Source organism: Astyanax mexicanus, chromosome 9 (genome assembly GCF_023375975.1).
Source record: "Astyanax mexicanus isolate ESR-SI-001 chromosome 9, AstMex3_surface, whole genome shotgun sequence".
NCBI lineage: Eukaryota > Metazoa > Chordata > Actinopteri > Characiformes > Acestrorhamphidae > Astyanax > Astyanax mexicanus.
Window position 1 is genome coordinate 35,217,635 of NC_064416.1, and position 22,249 is coordinate 35,239,883.

The 22,249-nt window shown below is 37.4% G+C and overlaps 1 protein-coding gene across 1 annotated transcript in view; it reads left to right on the top strand.

The window, feature by feature from the left end:
- veph1 (ventricular zone expressed PH domain-containing 1) overlaps window positions 1-22,249 on the top strand; it is a 247,504-nt gene that overhangs the window by 16,930 nt on the left and 208,325 nt on the right. The window contains exons 3-4 of the mRNA XM_022679788.2: window positions 8,061-8,276; window positions 16,540-16,714. Of these exons, the coding sequence (XP_022535509.2) occupies window positions 8,061-8,276; window positions 16,540-16,714 (391 nt within the window). The remainder of the gene's footprint in view (window positions 1-8,060; window positions 8,277-16,539; window positions 16,715-22,249) is intronic.

Genomic DNA, 22,249 nt, shown 5'->3' on the forward strand with positions numbered 1-22,249 from the left:
TCTAGTTGGGCTCGTTTAAATGGAATTGCACAGTCCTGTTTATCAGTGTTGGGGCGGCGCTTGCGGCCACGTCGCTCCGTCTCAGCACAAGTACAGGGGATGAGATCACTTCTCCCCACAGAAACTCTACAGGAGGACAGTACCATAACATCTTCAGTAAATGAGGAGTTTTATTTAAAACTGACAGGGTTTCATAACTCAATTTAATACTCAGGTTGGAGGCTGATGTTTTTCACATGATCATTTTTAATTTTCTACAATAAAAATAGTACTTATAAATGAAATCCTGTACCGTTCATCAGACAGACAACCAGGAACATCAGAGACAGCCAGGCCCTTGGTGATAACGACAGTCTCTGCAACCCATTAACAGCATTGTGGCAGATTATCATCACTACAGTATTAAAATAAACATTAGGCTTAGGCTACCAAATATGGTAAGTAAACTTACTTGTTTCCCATAATGCACCTTTCTCCAGCTCCAGTCTGGCCCTTTTCAGCAGTGGAGCATCCTTGTGTACCAATTTTATGAAATATTATCACTTAGAAGCCTTTACAAAATTAATTGAAAACACTTACAATTATTCAATTGAACATGTACTGGTCTAAATATAGTAAAAAAACAAAAAAAAAATACTGGCGCTTTTCAGATTTTCTATTTTTATTTTTTATTTTCAGATCGATAAAATTAAATATTATAAAAACAACAAAAAATTGCGCTTTTTAGATTTTCTATTTTTATTATTTATTTTCAGATCAATAAAATGAAATAAAATATTTATATGCATGTATATTTATATGGAAGTGTTTTTGCAGCTCTATATCAGATGTTTACATCCACCACGTAAAATAATGAACTGCTTCCTTTCACTGGTTAGATATATTATTCATCTGCTCCTGATGAAAATGCAAATATGCAAATGAATCATATTTTAAATAAAAAAGACATATTTCGCCTTAAATGTTTATTTTTCTGAAAGAAAATACTGCTAAATAGGCTAGATAACTGAAAAGCAGAGATCCCTGTAACATGGCATATTGGGTGTCTGTATTGAGCCTATAATTATTCATAAACACAGCCAGATGTTAATTATGACATTTTTTGGGCCAGAGCCATGTTTGGAGTTTATTCTGCACTTTAGTGTTTTTTTCCTACATTACATTATTTCTTTTTTACATCAATATTATTTTCTTCTAAGTCATAGACATTTGTTTGCTGCAGTAGTGTAAAATATTCTTTAGTGTTTCGTCATATCGCCAACATCATCACAAAAATACATATCGCCCATCCCTAGCCACTAGTCAGTTGATCAGGTGTTCACTGTGGTTCTCTAAGGTCTTAAAGCCTTAAAGGCTGAAGTTCTGTCCCTGTGTTTATCTCTATATCCACCCCTGTCTCTCTCACCATGTCTTTATCTGTCCTTGCTTCATTTAGTGTTATCATACTGTCCCTGTGTTTGTCTCTATATCCATCCCTGTCTCTCTCACCATCTCTTTATCTGTCTTTGCTTCATTTTTTTTATAGTGAAGTGTTCCATGTGCGCTAAAAAGTGCCCTTTTCCCCCCTGAGTACTTGCCCCCCGAAATGTCTGTGCACGCCACTGGTAGGCAGCATATGATCCTTCATGGGCAGCAACCTTATTTTACCCAAATTCTGAAATCAGGGTGAGATGTATCCTTACTAGTGAAAGCAATCCCATGATGCATTTCACCAGCTCAGAGTTCCAGAGCTCCAGATTTAAAAACATCAGCAGGAGAGTTTTTGTACAAATGTAAGTAATTTTCTTCTGTATTTCCACTCACTGCTGCATGTGTTTACCAAACTACTACATTTAACACTGTTTTAAAGGAGAAGTCTGGTGTATAATAGACTTTTGGTGTAGTAAAACATGATAAAAAAGTACTTTTGTAACTCCCGGAGCGTTCCGTGATCAGTTTGTCCAAACACCCTTCGGGCTGGGTAAAACAGGGCAAAATTTGCCCTAATAAATAGCTTTTCCCCTGACATTTAAAACGAGGCATTGAATGTATTCAATCATTCTTGCATATCAGTACTAAACTTTTACTTTACAACTTTGAAATGTTGCTTTAAGCATTTAAAACAAGGCACATGCTATTTGCCCCCAGGTGTAAATAACAGTGTGTACTATTGCTAAAATCGTTTTGATGAAAGTCAGTTTAAAAAGCTTTTGTTTCAAGTTTTGTTGTGTGCATACCTCAAGCGGCTCTGTTTGTGGCGTGTGCTCAGAAAATGCTTCTTCTGCATCACTCTTCCATACAGCTTCTCCTTGTGCAGAGTGCGCTGAATAGCTGAACGATGCACAGTGACTCCATCTGCAGCAAGATGATGTTGTAGGTCTTTGGAGCTGTAGGTTGACTATGACTGTTCTCACCATCCTTCACCTCTGATTATCTGAGATTTTTCTTGTTCTACCACTTTGGGCCTCAACTAGAACTGTGTCTGTGGTTCTTCTATTTCCTCACTCTGTTCCTCACAGTGGAAACTGACAGCTGAAATCTCTGAAATAGCTTTTTATATCCTTTCTCTAAACCATGATGTTGAACAGTCTTTGTTTATAGGACATTTAAGAGTTGTGTTTTAAGGTTCACATGTTGCCACTCATCAGATAAGAAGCAAAGAGAAGAAAAACCTGCAAACTCCTTTTGTGTTCCAATAATTAGTGATAAATGTATTAAAATCAGTAAAATGACAAGGGTGTAATTTAGTTTAAAGCATTATTGCACACTTTCTGTAAATCCTATAAACTTCATTTCACTTCTTAAATATCACAATATATGATTTATTAAACTGAAATGGCTAATCTGAACAACCAATGATTTATAAAGGAAAATCACAAAAATGATCAGGAGTGTCCAAACTTTTCATACCACTGTAGTTTACTGTACTGTGCTTTCATATATATATATATATATATATATATATATATATTTTTTTTTTTACACACACACATATATACACATATATATATATATATATATATATATATATATATATATATATATATATATAAAATTAATGTGCATATACACAAGGGTTTTTATGTTTTTTATTACTGTAAAGTGATTGTCTGAGCCTCACCTCAAGCATTTTAATGCACGTATGTCTTGACTTGATGTTCAAATGGCAAATAAACTTGAAAATAAAACATCAGAGCCTTGCTCATTACATACTGGGTATACATTACCGGTAAAAGTTGGATACACCTTTTCAATCAGTGTTTTTCTTTTTTTCTTTCTTTAATGTATTTTCTACATTGTAGATTAATATTAAAGGCATGTAAACAATTAAGGGACACATACGGATTGACGTAGTAAACAGTAAAAAAACATGTGCCCTTCTCCACAATCCCCTGATCTAAGCTTGATCAACTGAAATGGTGATTTGAGGTGGTTTGGGATGAGCTGGAGCTTCACAGTGTGAAGGAAAAGCAGCATCTATTGTTCAGCACCTCCAGAAACTCCTTCCTTTAAGATGCTGAGAAAACTGTTCCAGGTGACTCTCCCTCATGAAACACTGAGATTAAAATACCAAGAGTGTGCAAATTCTGTTTACAGAATGATTCTGCATGTGCTCCTGTATACTTTTAATGTTGTCAGTATTAAATTTACAATGTAAAAGATCCTAAAAAGAAAAAAAACCCATGGAATGAGAAGAGGTGTGTCTAACATTTTTACATCTGAAAATATTTATCACTAATTGTTACATAATTTCAAGTAGACTTGTAAATACATGTACATTCTTAGAAAGACCAAGTTAAAACCCTATTTACAAATTGTCACTTGTTTCTGGCAGGTTTTTGGACATTCTGCAGGAAGGGCTTTATTCATGCTTTTACCTCTGCTGATAAACTCCAGCTAATCCCAGAAAGACTGTGGCTCTATTTCAGCTATTGCAGCTATTCAGGCTCTCCTGGAGCCGAGGAGGGGGGGGGGTTTATTCAGTGTTGTTAAAGAAACGATGTGACACACTGTGACAAGCTCTCCGTGTAATGTGTCACTCCAGAACTTTTATGTAATACATATTTTATCTGAGAGAGCTCTGCCTCTGTCTCCTGAAGGAATTGTTCGACAAAAGAAAATCAAATGAACATGGTTTATCACTTACCCTCGATTAAGGCTGTTAGCTAAGACGTTTATTTTCTGAGATTTGCTTCTTTAGTTAAGAACTAGATATGCTAAGCTAATGTTTGTAACAAACACCTGGATGTACAAGAACATGCCAAAAGCCATGGGATCTTGTTGTGATGTAATCTTGTGAGGTTAAACATGTGTTGGCCAGTGTGATCATGGCAAGCCCACATGAATTATGGGAGTTGTATTAAAGCCTGAAAGTGGGTGCAGATACTGTAGATATAGGACATTCCACAGGGTCATGTGTGTACCAGCAAAACGTTATTGAATGGTACGTGCCCACTAGCACTTTTCTTCAACGCATGTCTTTAAGTGCCAGATCTCTTGGCTCTCCGTGTGGACGTGTTGTGACATTTTTTATTTCAAATAAAGCTATAGATGTAGGCAATTATAAGATATTAAGATTTTTAATCAACCTCATTGTATTCTGTAGTTCTATAAACCCATTTTCCACAATTTTTAGCTTCTTCTGTGGTTCAAAAGTGCCTGTTCTGTAAGTGTGAGGTACAGCGCAGTGGCCAGATACATTTGAATAAAGCTGAGCTTTGCTAAACTTTTTCGCCGGAAGGTGGGGCTGCATTTAACACAATGCAACCCAGCATGCACCACGACATGCGATGACCTTGGTGTCACATCAATGTCTAAGTCAATGTCAATTTTTTCCCCTCTCCTCCGGCTGCTGGTAGCAGGTGGTCCGTCACAATCCCTGGAGATATCAGCCAATAACATTCGCTGACCCCTCCCCCAAACTGTTAAAACCACCCCTTTCAACACTTGTGCGCAAATAAGTCACTCGAGCAAAAAAGCTGCTGCAGGCAGTTCACATGGCACGCAAGGACAACTGTGAATTTGAGAGGAAAAAAATATTAAGCTTGAGCGATGTTTTGTTCAGAGCTTACATGATTCTCTTTTTTTTGCTCGCGAGTTTTAAAAAAATTTTGCGCCCCATACTTTGACATTGATGTCACGCCATAGTCCTCGACACATCCTATTCATTTAAACATTGAGAGCTGCCTAAGTGCTAGTGGACACATACTTCAAGACATTACCACCCACAGTGGACAGTGAGTGCAGTGGGTGGTAATGATTGTGACTGGTGGTGTCTGGTTAGAATTGTCTATGTGAACAGACAAGCGTTTTTTCTAGTCTTCTAGAGTCATTTTAGAGAAGTATGTCCAAAAGGCAATAGGACTCTTTGGAGCAGATAAACATGAACCTATTAGCACTGTGCCCAATGTCAGGTGTGAGCTAGAGGGTTATAAAGCCCCCACCATTGAGCTGTGGAGCAGTGGAACTGTGCTCCCTGATATGATTGTGCTCCATTCAATACCTTTGAGTCGGGGACTTGGGGCTCAGTGCAGTCAAATACTCAATGCTTTGAAATCAAAGGCTTCCCTAGACTGCGATCTTTAGTTGAGCCTTCAACTGTGCACCATGCAGCTTGGATAAGGGCATCAACGTGTCTTTGCTGTCATAACAATAGGCAAAATACGCCTTGAAACACGCAAAAGGCATGTTCTAATTCTCCTAATTAACCATGGATGTATTTTGGGTGTTACGTGCAATAAACCAATCAGTGTGTCACTTGTCATTCCCTTTGAGAGCCAGGTGTGCTCTGAATTTGGCGGATTGCTATTTCAGGGACAAATCTATGAGGACGTGTCCAACGCTTCTCAGCAGCGGAAACTGACCTGCTTATTTATTCTGTTTATTGTTGATGTAAAAGTTTGCATAGCTGCCAACAGGCACAAGCTATGGGTTTGTGCACTGCTGCGTATCCATGTGTTTAATTAGTGGGAGCGTATGCATGATAGTGATGCTCCTGTGTTGACAAAATAGCAATGAACGTCTGACTGTTGACTGTTGACTGTCTAGTTAGTATTCAGTCAGTGGCGCACCTGTGTTTTCTGTTGCCACAATAGCAATATGGCAGAAATTTACCTGAACACACTTAATTTCCAGACCACCACACTCATCAACAGCATAGATATATTTATAAGTGCCGTTGCTGTTTAAACGATGCAGGCACAAGGCGTGAAAATAGACTGTTGGTGGGTTGTAAGATAGCAATGAGCATCCCAACGTGCCTTGCACAGGGTGTAAGATAGGGCCCCGTATTGATATTACGATATTTTGCATGGTTTCGCTCATATTGCATTGAAAATTTACACCAAATGTTGATATTTTATTGAAACACAGGTGCTCTAAACTCCCCCCAGTTTAAATTACAAAAGTTACTGCTTCTACAACTTTTTTAGGAGCCATTTAAAGCTGTATAGTAGGTGTTATGTATCTGGAAAGTGCAGAGCACTGGTTCAGTGTAAAGCTTTGATTGAGCTTGCAGAAAAAAATAGATGTGCTCCTCTGTGCTCCTCTGACAGTTTCAGTCTGCCTGTGATTGTTTCTTTGTTCCTGGCAGCTTTTGTGATGGGAGATATCAGCGTTCTCAGTGTCTCATGGGTATGTCCTGTGGGAGAGCTACTAAAAGAGCATCTTTTTCACGCACTGTCTCTGTCTGTCAGTGTCTTTCTCACTAGCACTGGCCTCTTTTCCATATGTGCTTGTGTTTCATCATACGTCTGCAGAGCACGAGACAGCACAGCCAGTCAGAATGTAGTCTTAAAGTTGCCTCAATGCAGTTTATGCATTATGCAGAATAAATATGGTGGTATGAACTAGTTGGCTTTGTGTAGTACATTTATATGGCTGTGATATTCACTTTGTCATCTTGGAATATGCTTGTGCCATCAGGGAAGAAAAAATCCATTGATGGAATAACCTGTTATATATTCAGTATATTCAGGTAGTCAGCTGACCTTGTTCTTTCAGCACATACTGCTGCTGAATCGAGACCTGATCAACTGCAGCAGCCTCACATCATAGTTCTGCCCCCACAGGCTTGTATAGTAGCCACTAGGCATGATGGGTTCATCACTTTGCCTGCCTCTCTTCTTACCCCATCACTCTGGGACAGGGTAAATCTGGACTCATCAGACCATATGACCCTCTTCCATTACTCTAGAGTCCAATCTGTATGCTTCCTTGCAAACTGAAGCTGTTTTTTTTCAAGTTAGTCTTACTGATAAATAGTTTTCTTAAGGCTACACAGCTTTGTTTAGTCCCAATCCCTTGAGTTCTTTTTACATTGTGAGTGTGGAAAAGCTCTTACTTTCACTATTAAACATATTCTAGTGTTGCTTTTCTACTGTTTAATTTCACCAAATGTTTCAGAATTTGTTTTCGACCACATTCCTTGCTCAAAGATGGTGTTTTTAATTTTAATTTTTGATGCGTTGGACGCTTTTTAACTCTTTAGGTTTTTTTTTTTTTCTTGAGTCATGCCAAAAATTTGACTCTTCTGAAACAGATCAACTAATTCATCTTTTTCTCGACCGCAGGATTTTTATTTCCACATGGTTGGTTAATAAATGAGAAGATACTCACTGCATCAGTTAGGGTTAATAAGGTGTTGCCAGCTGAAACATAATCACCCATCTTGCAGTGATTAACCAATGGAAGGCTCTTACTTAATTATTTCCTAAATCCAGGTGACCTTTTTTGGCCAGGCAGTGTATATTAATTATATTATGTTAATACTTTCCTCACCATTTGAAACTTAAGCCTATTATTGTTTAGTTATCAATCTAAAAAAAAATAATAATTATGCAGAAACTGTTAAAAACTACAAAATATGACAGTGAAATAACCTGGGGAGCAGTGAGAATTGAGGAACAGCTTGTTGAACACAGGTATCCAACCCACAAACTCAGTAATCACTTACCCAACCCAGTGCTCCTACCTCTGAGCCACTACTGCCCCTGTATCTGCCTACTGTGAAGCCACATCATAAAACTGACATATTGGACTCTTTCATATAACTTTATCTGTCTGTGATTGGCTGCCCTCAGGACTACCTGACCAATGACAATGACCAGGCGGTTGTGGAGATCTGCATCACGCGCATCACCACAGCGATCCGGGAGACCGGCTCTATTGAGAAACACGGTGCCGCTCTGGTGGCTCTGTGGGAATCCTGCCTCGAGCACAACCTGCAGCCGCAGGGCAAAGACGAGGACACGCCCCACGCCAAGATCGCCTCTGACATCACCAGCTGCATACTGCAGGTCAGTATCGCTGTATGTAGCAATCTGACCAGTAGATAAATACAGTAGTAAAAAGTAGTAAATACAGTGCTGTGGAAAAGTATTTTCCTCCTTACATGTTTCTTTTGTTTTTGCTTTTAAATTAAATTATGCTCTTATTTATTAAGGTAAAAAATCTATCCAAACTAATCTGGACCTGTGTGGAAAAGTAGTTGCCTTTTAAACCTAATTGCTTGGTTGTGCCACCCTTGGCAGAAACAACTTTAATCAAATGTTGGCGATAACTGGATAACTGTCTCTGTTGGCCCACTCTTCTTTGCAGAACACTAGTGTAATACTAGTGTAATCACAAAAAATAGGAATATCATTGAAAAGTTACTTTTGTTTTAGTAATTTATTTCAAAATGTGAAACACACAGAGTGATCTATTTTAAGTGTTTATTTATTTTACTGTTGAAGATTATGGCTTACAGCTAATGAAACCCCCCCAAAAATTGGTACTTTTGGCAGTTTGGGAAATTAAATCTGCAGAAGGAAGCAAGTGCTGTAAGATTTTTCAGGAAAACACTGAACTGACTTTAAACTTGATATAACACAGTGGATCAACACCAGCAGATGACATGTCTCTCCAAACCATCACTGATCATCAGTAAACTTTACATTTCATTTGGAAATCAAGAGACCAGATTCTGGAGGAAGAGTGGAGAGACACACAGTCCAAGCAGCTTGAGGTCTAGTGTGAAGTTTCCACAATCAGTGATGGTTTGGAGAGACATGTCATCTGCTGGTGTTGATCCACTGTGTTCTACCAAGTCCAAAAACAGGGGAGTGTTACTGTATCTTATTCTAATTCTGATTTACCTGTGTTCACCTGTGTTTTCCTCCAGTTCAGATACTTTAGTGAGTTTACTGTAGTAGTTGATACAGATTCACCTTATTGTCTTCGCATACTTACACACACACAAACACCTGTCATACCTGCCATTCCCCCTGAGAGCTGTCTCTCCGCAGTGCTGTTTCTGTGTGTGTGTGTGTGTGTGAGGTCAGTATGAGCTGCTACTGTCACATTGCTGCAGGCAGCTGAAAGTGTGTTTAGTGTGAGATGGTAGTGACAGGATTTTTCTGTACCGTTACACCCCTAATGTGTCATTTTTAATATTTAAAATAGAAACAAAGCCAGTGCTACTAAGAAACTAAACTAACTCACTAAAGGACTCATGACAAAGATGTGATAGGACGGATATTGTAACATACGTAAAGTTTTATAAAAGATATTGAATCAGATATTGATCAGTACAGAAATGGAACTTTGGTTATTGTCTAGTGAATTACCAGTTTTTCCTTTTAGATTTCCCTTGAAACTTTGACATCAAATGATTTGGATAACTGTAATTGTCCCACTGTTCGCTCATGACTTCAAAGTCCACACATTAGAGTCTGGGACACCTTCCCACCGCGCTTTACTTTCTCATGGTGACTGCTCAAAAAGACCAAAAAAATAAATAAATAAACCTTTAAACATCTATTTCACCACAATGCCTGAGAAACAATTATTAATTAATCCAATAAAAAAATACTCAATAGAACCCCAAGGCATCATGGGAACACTCCTATGTCACCTTATAATCCAGTACTAATTATGTAGAAATTTTACCAGTCAGGTTGTAAGGAGCAGTAAAGCTACTCTGCTGAAGTACAACGTCATACAAGAGTGTCAGTTTAGTTCTCCAGCAGTATTAGTATTACCTGCTAAGCGCTAACCATTCGGCCGTTCAGAGGTGAGTATTATCGCGGCAGTTAGGCGGCATTAGTGGTTAGCTGCTAATGCTAATGCTCCAGCCTTTGTGGAAATTAGAAAATTTAAGCTTACTTTAAATAATTGAAAGCGATTTACTTAACCAAATAAACAGTTTTCAGGAGAGAAATCTGTTTAGGTTAACATCTAGTGCTAGTTTGACTCATCTGAAAAGGTTTTTTTAAGAATTATAGTTTTGTTTACTTAGCTTAGCTTAGCTGTACAGTTCTCGCCCCCCAGCGGCAAGACTTGATGAATTAGAAAGGAAACATGGCGATGCCCCTGTTCCTAACAAGTGGCACCTAAAATGCACCTTACAATCCGGTGTGCCTCCTTTATCAAAAAAAAATAGATGTTCATTGATAGTATAAAAAATATCCAAGGCTTTATTTTTTTAGAGTGTACTGGTGTGCAGACAGCTTTTTTCTAACCTTCTGTGGCTGAAAACCTGCGGTCATGAGAACAATTAACACTTTCTATTGTAGAATACAGTCTTGTCTCTTTTTTCCTGCCCTATATACTCTCCATCTATTCCCCAGCCTGTCTTTTACCTATCCTCAGAAAATCAGAGTATTTATTCCTACTCTTATCCCTCGCTTTTCACACTCTTCTCTCTCTCTCACTCTTCTCTTTATAAGTTGCTTATGAATATTTGACTGAGACGTGGTGGGAGCTGGGCGGGAGAGGTGCATGCTGGGTAAAAGGAGAGATCAGTATTCATTAGAGAGCCACTCTGGGACAGTTCAGCCGGGCGCCTGAATTCTTCCCAGCTATTTGTGGAAGGAGCCTTTGATCTGAGCAGAAGGCAGATATTGAAGTGACTGCTTTATAATGAGGTAGTTTTTTTTTTTTTTTCTTTTTTTTTTTCGTTAGTTTTTCGGAACAGCCGAAGCTTTGAAAATTCTGCTTGGGACATTCGGGGATTTATTCCCAGTGGACAGAAGACTTTCCTGTGAAATGGGAAAGAGATCTCTCTTAACTTGGTGTGAAAATGCGCATTTGCCATGAATATATTAAGACATTGTCAGCAATATGATTTCATATTTTTGTTTATTTTTGAATGATTCTAATTATTTATAAGTTTGTAATGATTTGCCATGAAAGCAGATTATTTTCACTCTGTGATACATAATGCAATGTGTTTTTAAAAATATTAAAAGCTGTTCGCTAAAGGTTATATTCTGTATTATGTTCTGAATATAGTGTAAAATACAATAAAAAAAATTCTTTGCTTCCAGGAAAACCTGGATTTTGGACTATTTTATGTGCAAATCTCTCATTATTTACAATTTACTATAACTATTATAATTATTTATTTATTTACTGAAGTTATCCAGTGTTTTTCCTGCTTTTGTTAGAGAAACTTTCTCTACTATCCAGTAAATAGTTTTACTAGACATTGCTACAAGGATTTGATTGCATTTAACGACATTAGCATTAGTAAGGTAAGCATGTTGGATCCCAAAAGTACTGAATAGAGCTTCATCGTTCCAGAGAACGCAGTTCCACAGCTCCACATCTCAATACTGGGGGCTTCATACATAGGGCTGGGTATCCTTTAGAACATTTACGATACTTGAATTTGATAAATACACAAATTATATATATATTTTTTTATCTTAACTGTAGCTAAAAATGTATGTAATTGTGAAAAAAGCAATAATTATTAGCACATAACCTGTTCATTTAACAGCCTCTCATTCTCATACTGTCACCAGGAGAGGCTCCATCTTTATGGATTTTGTTGGAACAAACAAACAATGAGCACTTAATAAAAGTGGCTCTTTATTTAGAACAAAAACAACAGCATTACTTGTGCTTAAACTATGTCTTGTATTGTACTAGCCTTAAATGATAATAATTGGTTGCTCAATATAATAGTAGAAATTGTATATTTGTATTTTTTATTTTATTTATTTTTTTATTTAACAAACAAAAACATAAAATGTATCAGTGCAAATATCAAGTAGTGCACAGATTTCTTAAGCATTTATTAATGGGTATTTAAATGTGAATACAAAATCTATGTTAGATTGAGAAAGTTAAATTATATTTATATACGTGGTGTCAATAGTTATTATTATTAATTATAAAATTATTAAAATTATGATTTTTTAGTTTAAATACTGGTAGCTCCCTGTAATATTGTGATTGGACAGTAATAATAGTGTAGTGTGGTTAAGGTTTGGCAACATCTGAGAAACTCTATTAGGCATGCCACCAATGGGCTCATTTAGATGTCTGCTCCAGGCAATTTGTGTTAACAGTGGGTGCAACTTAAAATATGCATTTATTAGAAGGGGTGTCCACAAACATTTGGACATATAGTGTGTGTGCATTTGAGTTTCTCTGAAGAACTAACAGTTTTTCTGTTCTCTGTGCTGCTGAAAAGCCTCCATGATTCAGAAATGCCTTACACTGACGACACTTTGATCCCGGAAGGAATGCTTTTGATGTCATAAATAGTCTGGAATAAGTTTGTATTTGATGCATTTTCTAAAAATAACAAAAAAAAAAAAAAAAAAACTCACTGCTTTCTGATGTTCAGAATCGCTGCTCATTTAAAGGGAAATCCAACATTTTTTTAATTCTTTTATTTTTGCATAAATCAATTAGTTTTGATGGTTTTAAGGGAAACGTTGTTTCTTTGGTTTCTTCACAGTTGGGCTGGATATGAAGCAGTGCTTAATGTAACTGTAGCATACTAACAGTACCAGTCAAAAGTTTGGGCACACCTCTTCTCATTCAGGGTGTTTTTTTTTTTCTTTTTATGGGATTTTGTCCATTGTAAATTTAATACAGGAGACAGTAAAGCTACACAGGAACACATGGAATTATTCTGTAATCAAAAAGTATCCACATTTAACTAGCTTTTGAGTACAGATCTGCACACTCTTGGTATTTTAATCTCAGTTTCTTCATGAGTCACCTGGAACAGTTTTCTCAGTATCTTGAAGGAGTTTCTGGAGGTTCTGAACAATAGTTTCAGCTCGTCCACAAATCAGTTCTTTTTTTTTCTTTTTTTCTTCCTTTAATTTATTTTTTACATTGTTGATTAATAGTAATGATATGGAAATAATTAAGGGACGCATATGGAGTTATGGAGTAAACAGTTAAAATGTGTTTGTTCTCCACATTAATCTCCTGATCTAAACCTGATCAACTGAGATGGTGATTTGAGGTGATTTGGGATGAGCTGGAGCTTCACAGCTTAAAGAAAAAGCAGCATCTATTGTTCAGCACCTCCAGGAACTCCTTCAAAACAGTAAGAAAACCATTCCAGGTGACTCTCCCTCATGAAAACTCTGAGATTAAAATACCAAGAGTGTGCAGATCTGTCCTCAAAGCTAAATGTGCTACTAAGAAGAATCTAAATTATAAAAATATTCTTTGTTTAATATTTTTTATTAAATAATTCTACATGTAACTGCATAGCTTTAATATAGTCTTCAATTTAATTTTATAATGTAAAAAAAATTATAATAAACAAGAAAGAAAATACGTTGAATGAGATGTGTCCAAAGTTTTGACTGGTACTTTATAAAACTTTTTTAATACTGAATATTAATATTATTTTAGGACCATACAGTAAACCCCAGTGATATTCTCTGTTGAAATCTGGTCCTTTTAATGATCGTAAGAGCTCCTGTGAGCTCTTTTTCCAATTCATGCAAATTCCCTGCATGCTCTGGAAGTGAACACTTGGTGGAGCCAGAGTCATTCACATCACACCCAACTCTCCCCTAAATCTGGCCGTGGCGTTCATCTGGTCTGCTCTTACTTTGTCACATGTGTTTAGGTTAAATTAGCAGATGTCACTGCCCAGTGCCCGCTTGTTGTCTCTGGCTGTGTGCCACACATTTGTTGAATAAATCTGGGTGTCTTTTGGTTAAAACAAGCTCATTTAAATCCATTTGGGTCCACTTAGTGGAGTCAAACCGCTGACTTGATTAATCAGGAGTCCCGGGGTCTGTAGATTATTCTAAACAGCTGCTAAAGAACAGAATGCTGGGATAGAGATACAGGGTCCGAAAATACTGGGTGGTTGTTCTTAATATCAAAAATTAGTCCTAATAACATTTAGCCTGAGATATAGGTTTAAACCCCCCAGTCAGGACTAATTTTTTCTTAAAGACAAAACAGTTTCACATTTGAAGCTTATGTAACGAACATTATTTTATGGTTAACTTGTAGGTTGTTCTCACTAAAGGCTTGAATGACATATTATTTGTGTAATTATTTTAGGCACATTATATTTAAACAATAATACACTCAAGGTTCATGCTATAACATGTAAAACTGGCACTGTTGTGCTGCGGTCGTGGGCAGGAAGCCACAGACTGAGTATCAAAGATCAGCACAGCAGTGCCAGTATTACACGCTATAGCACAAACCTCAAGTGTATTATTGTGATCATACCACAGTTATCACTGTTATCACCATTATCACCGTTTATTGAAAGATTTTAAGTTAAAGAGTACGAGAAAAAACAATCTGTTTGGTTATAAAACTCAGTGAGTAAAAATAGTTACATTACTGCTCTGTTTGTAGCTGTGCTGTTCGGCTTGTAAGCGCTGCATCGTTGCTAGCTTACATGTTTAGTAATACATGGAGAGCTTCGGTTACAGTGCATTACCGGCTGATAATGGCACTCATGAAATGCCTCTCAGCCAATCACATTGCAGGGTTGGAACTAACTGTGTTTTTTTTTTTTTGTTGTTGTTGATTCAGATAAAGATCAGGTCACATGTATATTATCAAATTAATAAGAAGAAACCCATGAAATTACAAAGAGTACACATTTTTTCTAACGCTAATTTAAAATCTATGGAGGCCCCACCTCACAACATATAGCTTAAAGAATTGTCTGCTGATTTTTTTTTTTTCTTTTTTTTGCAAGGTACCACAGAACCCCTTAGATGTCTTATGGAGTCCATATCTTAATGGATCATATTTGTAAACCTGGGGAGTGACTTGACACAGTACTTGGCAGGTGGTTTTAATGTTACGGCTGAATGGTGTAGGTCAACATGTGTTTCTAAATTGCGGCATGCAGATTGCCGTAGAAGTTGGCATGCATTTATGTCTTAGGCAGTCATGTAAATGATTACAGGTGTGGTATGATTATGCCTGGGTCTTGCCACAAGAGGGCATAAAAGTGCTTCCAACACCTGGAGGTGAGCACTTCAGTCCTTCCTCTGACTCACCCAACTACTGGTGATGATTTGGAAAGTCATCACATATGACAGTTGGTTACCCCTAGTAGTAATAGGAGGGACAGTAACAGTGATATGTGCAGAACAGCCTGCAGCCACATTCTCTACTGTTGTGATTCAGTGCTATATCCTGTATACTGAAGAAGCCTAGTAGTTCTGTCAGTTACAAATACTATAGAAAATATTTTGACTATATGTATTGTTTTAAATAGGCCTGTCACAGTAATTACATTACTGACTTATCATACAATAAAGGGAAACCCCCTTAATAATTCAACTTATCGAGTCTATTGCTATATTTATTCTATGTGATTTTATTTATATTAGATTTAGGCCTGCCTGTCATAATAATTACATAAATGACAAATCGTACAATATATGGAGAAATGTTTGCTTGGCCAGAAAAATAGTAGTTTTATTTTATTTAATATTACTACTGTTAGTATGTTTTATAAATGTAGTATTTCAATTTCTTTTTCTGGTGCGCACCATCTGAATTTTTCTTTCTCGCTTTATTCTCTGACTGCAACTTCTCGCTGCCTGCTTCGCCTATGTTGTGTTCCGTGCTCTCGCCTCTGTACAGATCTTATGGGCAGAGAAGAGTGTTTGGTGATCTTACCTACAACACACGTGATTGGTCTGTGAGTTTACTGCGCCGCAAAGCACGTATACCGTAGACAAGAGACGTTCCGCCGCTTTAAATAAACACTGTGAGAATTAAATCCTTCTCTGTAGTTTATCAGTTTGGGTCCGCCTGTTAGTGACCTCTGCTCTACAGTATGCTGCCTCTCATGGCAGGGTTTTCAACTGGCATTTTCAACAGGATTGCAGTATTTCCTTGGGCTTCTGGTCGAGCATGTTTGGGACCAGCTAAGATGCTGTGAGCAATCTACGAGTGTAGAGCAAGATCTACAGGCCCAGCTGCAACATCTGTGGTGCAATGGTGTAAATGTGCTGCAAGATGCCATATAGACACTGTATGCCTACATACCCAACTGAATCTTATTGTATCCAGGCAATAGATGCAGCACAACAGGGTACTAGTACTTATCACCATTTTACTCTTATACTTTAATCACTTACACACTGTGTATCATCCTTAGATTCACATATTTGAAGATGCATTCCATTCCAGAAACCTCTTCTTGGAAACCTCTTCTTTTTGTCAGGAAATCCCAACCATACAGGCAGACAGGTATTCCTGTTGTTGGGAAAATCTGGGAACTCCTAATATAGATATTTAAAACAAAACCTCTGTTCTCCCTCCCTGCAGAACTATAACCGGGCTCCGGTGATGGCCCTGGCGGTTCCGGTGGCGGTCCGATTCCTGCAGCAGGGAAACCGAGAGCTGAGTCGGAACATGTCCAGCTACCTTTCACTGGCTGCCATCGCTAAAGCTGAGCTCCTCGTCCAACACACCAAGGCCATCACCCTCAGCGTGCTGGGAGGTAGGGTTCAAAGCAGAGGTCAAAAGGATCAGGAGAGGCTTATTATTCTTTATTATACAAAGAACAAACACATTTCAGATGTTTTTGGGACGTTTTACAACATTAAACAAATATGAAAAAGGTAGTGACTTGTTGATTATATGTACATGTATCTGATTATTATGTACACTACCGGTCAAAAGTTTTAGAATGCCTCCATTATTTTTACCATTTAAGCTCTTTAGGTTCAGTCAGCAAACGGAAAAGGTACAATAATTAAAACAGTAATTGAAACAGTAATTTTAGTATTGTACAAAATAGTACAGTGTAAAAGTATTTTGTAAAAAAAAAACATTTATTGTTTAAAAAAGGGGGTGTGATTTTTAGCAAACATTTCCTTGGTTAGTAGCAATGGAAATAAATTGAGCTTTGGAAATTGATTTTATTTTTTCTTTTAATTTGCAACCTTTGTCTGTAATAAAGCAGTGCTGGAATAGATTGTGTTACTGCACTACTGCAGCATTTACACACTTACACACATCACGTTCACACTTTCAACAGACTTTCATGAGACATGAAAGTCATGCTGTTTGTTATATGAATGCAGTCTGTGGTTTAACATTGTCTTTGCCAGAATATGCAAGGCTTTCCCTGAATGAGACGTTGTATAGATGGGAGAGACAGATAGACATACGTGAGACAGAAGACAATAGTGGGCACCACTTTAAAATAAGACTACTTTTATAAAGGGTTTATAAATGGTTTACAATTATTTTATAAATGGTTAATAATTAGGTTGTAAATGCCTTAAAAATGATTAATAATCAGTTATAACACATACGTATAAAGGGCAACAATGACCTGTTGTTTGCCAAATAGTGAACCCACAGCCATCTATCTATATTGTTGCCCTTTCCATGTATGTGTTATAAATGATTATTAATGATTTTTAAGGCATTTACAACCTAATTGGTAACTACTAATAAACTATTTGTAAACCATTTATAAACTCTTTATAAAGGTATTCTTATTTTAAAGTGGTACCCAATAGTGCAATAGTGATGGGGGGTGAAAATAAGATATATACAATATATATATAATATAAAATAATGGGCGACACTCTATGTACAATACAACAAGGACACAAATAGATATATGTAAGACAGAAGACAATAGTGCAATAGCGATGGGAGGTGTGCAGTTAATGTCAGTGTGTGTGGTTAATTGTGAGCAAGGATAAAGGATTTAAAGGGATACATTTTTTGTAGTTTTGTTTTTAGTTTTGGGTAGAATTATGTACAGCCATAGCTATAATTCATACAAATCCCAACGAGAAAATAGTGGAAACTATATGAAGAATGGTAAATATAAAGACACAAGCAAATCACATCCACATTCAATGCAGGAGACACATATCCCACAGGTCAGTGCAGTATTCTATAGCTTTAATTGGACAAGGCATGTCAATTCATTGGACACAATGCTTCTTCTTTTTCTGTTACATACATTGGGTATGTCTGTGTAGTTCCTATATATATATATGGACTGCATAGATTTGTTCATTGTTCATCTCACAGTACATTAAAGAACACAAAACAATTAAGAAAATGGAATCGAGCTCTTTAGAAGGCGATCTTGAACAAACCAGTATGTTTCCTCGAACAATTGTTATTTCTTGGCTCTGAAGATGTGCATTACCTTCCACTGGCTTTGATGTGGTGCAGCAGACTGAATGAACGGATGGAAAGCCGTATGATGATGATGTAAGTGTTGTTGCCTCAGCACTGAGTCAGTGCCTTTCTGCATCTTGCGTTTTGTGCTAATTAGTGGGCCCTTTCCGTGCAGCGTTTTAAAGCGCTTTTTAACGACAGCTGTGGGTGGCTGTTTGGTTGCCATAGCCGTACCCCACCACAGCCACAAGCAGAGCAGGAAGTGTGCGGTCACGCCATCCCGCAGTGTGTGGTTCTGCTGTCTCACCCACATACACATGGGTGTGTTTTTATTGAATCCAGTGTTTTTTTCTCTTTTATGTAGGGTATAAATAGGTCAGGAGGCTATTGCATATTTCTTAAGCAATAAAACAGGCAGCAGTGGGGTGACTTATTCTACACTGTGTCCAATTGTTTGTGGACACCCCTTTTCTAATGAATGCGGTCAGATATTTAATGTTGCCCCCATTGCTGACACAGATCAACATGAATCTACTGGCTTCATGCCAAAGCTGCTGAGAGCCAGACTTTAGCTTGATGTGCATTTTATTTCTTCAAGATATTTGGGATTAGTAAAACCTAACAAGTAAAAGATTAATCTTTGTCTTTGCACAACAAATCATATATGTACATTAAGGGTGTGCCATATCATGTCGTACGCAATAATATCGCCAGCATTTTAGAATATCTTGAACGATATTATACTCTGGAATATCTTGTCATATCGCCCAGCCCTAATTATCACATCAGGGTACTACTCTTTTACTGTTTTTAGCAAAATAATAATTCTCACTGTTCTTATTCTTTCATTATATGACAGATTATTTCTCTCCTCTCCACTATCACTCATTTTACTTCAGTCCTGGATATATGGAGATATTTGGAGTGCGTTTTTAGTATCATGACATTCTGGATCGTTGACTTCTGTTACAAATCTGATCATTTTTTTTTTATTTTTTTAATATCTCAGTTAAGGGTGTGCCATTGTTGCAGAAGTGTACTTTTGAAATATGTTAAATTCATTATTTTGTCATATCGCCAAAAATATAATTATCGCAAAAATACTATGAAATATTGTGATATTATTTTAAGGCCATATCACCCACCCCTAATGTCTACATATGAGGGCAGTAGTTTATGTTATCATTTAACAATTGATCATTAAACAACCTTGACAAAAACAAAACATAAAAACATAGCTTTTTTGAATTTTATCTGGCCCATGTTTCTGCCTGGACTGGCTGTAGAAACTTTTGACTGGGATTCCCATCATCTTGGCTTCAATCTGTTGAGTGTAACGTTGTCATGTGACTGCTAATTGGTACGGGCAGTGTCTCCATACTTTGGTTAGCTATGCAAACTTTTACGTCAACAATAAACAGAATGGGCGATTGTGAACATGCAGGTCAGTTTCCTCTGCTAAAAAAAAATTGGACATATGCTGATAGCTGACTTGTTAAAATAGCAATATGCCAAAATCAGACAGCAGAAACTCTTAGGGTGTGCTCACACTAGGCAATCCGTGCCATGCCCTGACACGGTTACCTCCCAAAGCACTGGTTCATTGACTCGTGTGATCTCTCCAAACTGGTTTACTTGGACTCAAGCATAGTACGCATGCTGTATGAGCGTGATCCGTACCCAAGCACGGAACAAGATGATGTCAGTGATGCAACATTTCTGTAAACAAACACGGGGGGGTTGTGCCGAATTTAGCACCCCCGTTAGGAAAAGCACCCCCTCTCGGGACTGAGATAACCATGACATTTGGTGCATATTTCTAAGAAAGTTGAATTTGATTATCTCCACTTTGTTAAGAAGACATGCTCCTGAGAGAGGGTGCTTTTTATGGCGGGGGTGTTAAATTTGGCACAACACTGGCAAGCCCACTGAGCAGTAAGTAACTTAAGCATGCTTGGGCACGGATTGTTTAAACGCAGCGTGAGTGCAGGCCTGCACAGGAGTGGGGAGGGGGCAGAACCGGGCTTCAGCAAGATTCAACCAAACCGTGCTTAGTGTAATTACACCCTAAAAGGGAATGGCACCTAACACACTGATTTATTACACATTACGTTCAAAACACACTCATAATTAATAAAGAGAGTTAGTACATGCCTTTTAATGGCTGGAGATGGTTGAGACTGGTGTTGTGCCAAAATCTGACTACTGACTTTAACGTGCATGCACCGCACAGTGGTAAAGGTCCAACAAATTACGCTGTTGATTCCTGTATCTACTGTAACTGTAGATCATCCTGAAATCCAAAGGGAATCTGTTACACTTCACTCTGTTGTTGAACAAATATTAATATGATAAAACTCTTTAAAACCGGTTTGCCTGTTTATAAAACTATTCAATTTATAAAATTTAACTGTGTCCACTGTTCAGTGTGAGCGCTGACATTATGTATTTTAATAAGGTCTGTCTCAGATTATTTTTGTAAGAGTGAGCAGTTTGTACACACTCTCAGCTGTTCAAATACAGGAACACCTGGACAGATGTTTATTCTGTGAGGTAATGAGAGCTTCAGTAGTGTGTTTATTGTAAGTGAGACATACTTCATATACAGCATGAAAACGAAGGATAAATGTATGTTATCTTTACCAGCTCTAACAATAATAAAGATTCTTAGGGATCAGGTTCATATTAACCTTACTGATTTTCACACTAACAGCAATAAACAGTAAGCATGGTGAATGAACATAGGCACAATCATTGTGGACAATCTAGTTTCAGACATATGTACACAGCTTTGAAAAAAATGAGAGACTATTTAGAGGAAGATGGATGACCACAAGCCATCAAACCAAGCTGAACTGCTTGAATTTTTTGCACCAGGAGTAAAGGCATAAAGTTATCCAAGAGCAGTGTGTAAGACTGGTGGAGGAGAACATGCCAAGATGCATGAAAACTGTGATTACAAACAAGGGTTATTCCACAAAATATTAATTTTCTTTGCATTATTTGAGGTCTGAAAGCTCTGCATCTTTTTTGTTATTTCAGCCATTTCTCATATTTTTTTTGAAATTTGGGAGAAATGTTGTTTGTGGTTTATAGAATAAAACCACAATGTTCATTTTACTCAAACATCTACTTTTTTATCAAACATATACATACATATTTGCAATAAGAATATTAATAGTGGTTTTGCAGATTTAGCTAAAGCTATAGAATCATAAAAATGCTTAGGTATGCTACATTTGTGTGCAGTAAACACTACAGCGACATGCTTCATGACTTGCAATGTCCCATGGAAGCTAAAGCACACTGCTATAAAGAGTTTGTATGGTCTGCTGCTTTGTTGCTAAGATTGATGCTCCTAGATGCTAATATTTAACAGTAATAGTTGCAGTTACACTTACAGTATAGACTGGGGCAGCTCTAGCAGAATAGAAATTTCACCAAGTAACTTGTAGCAAAGGTGGCATGCTCTTAATGGTGCCACATATAAAATCATTTAGCGTCTGGACAGGACTAAAATTACTGGAGAACCACGGAGTTCAGTGACAGTAGGTAAACAGTAGGTAATTGATCATGTAGTTTTCTCAGAGAACGTCTGAGAAAAACACATACATGGTCATTCCGGATGGGAATAAAATCACCCCCTATAAAAGAGAAAATTACCCCAGGACCCCCTGCAAAACTAATCCCGTCCAGATTTGGCTTAAGGTTGTTTTTACACATGGAAGTCCAGACCAGAGTCTGAACTAAGGTTCATGTCTTTGTTACATTGTGAATATTTGGTCCAATTAGTTTTGATTAGTTTCACACTGCAGTTTAGTGTGAACCATGCAACCATGCATTAAACCATGCAGGCATGTTGTCTCCTCTGATTGGTCAGAGATGC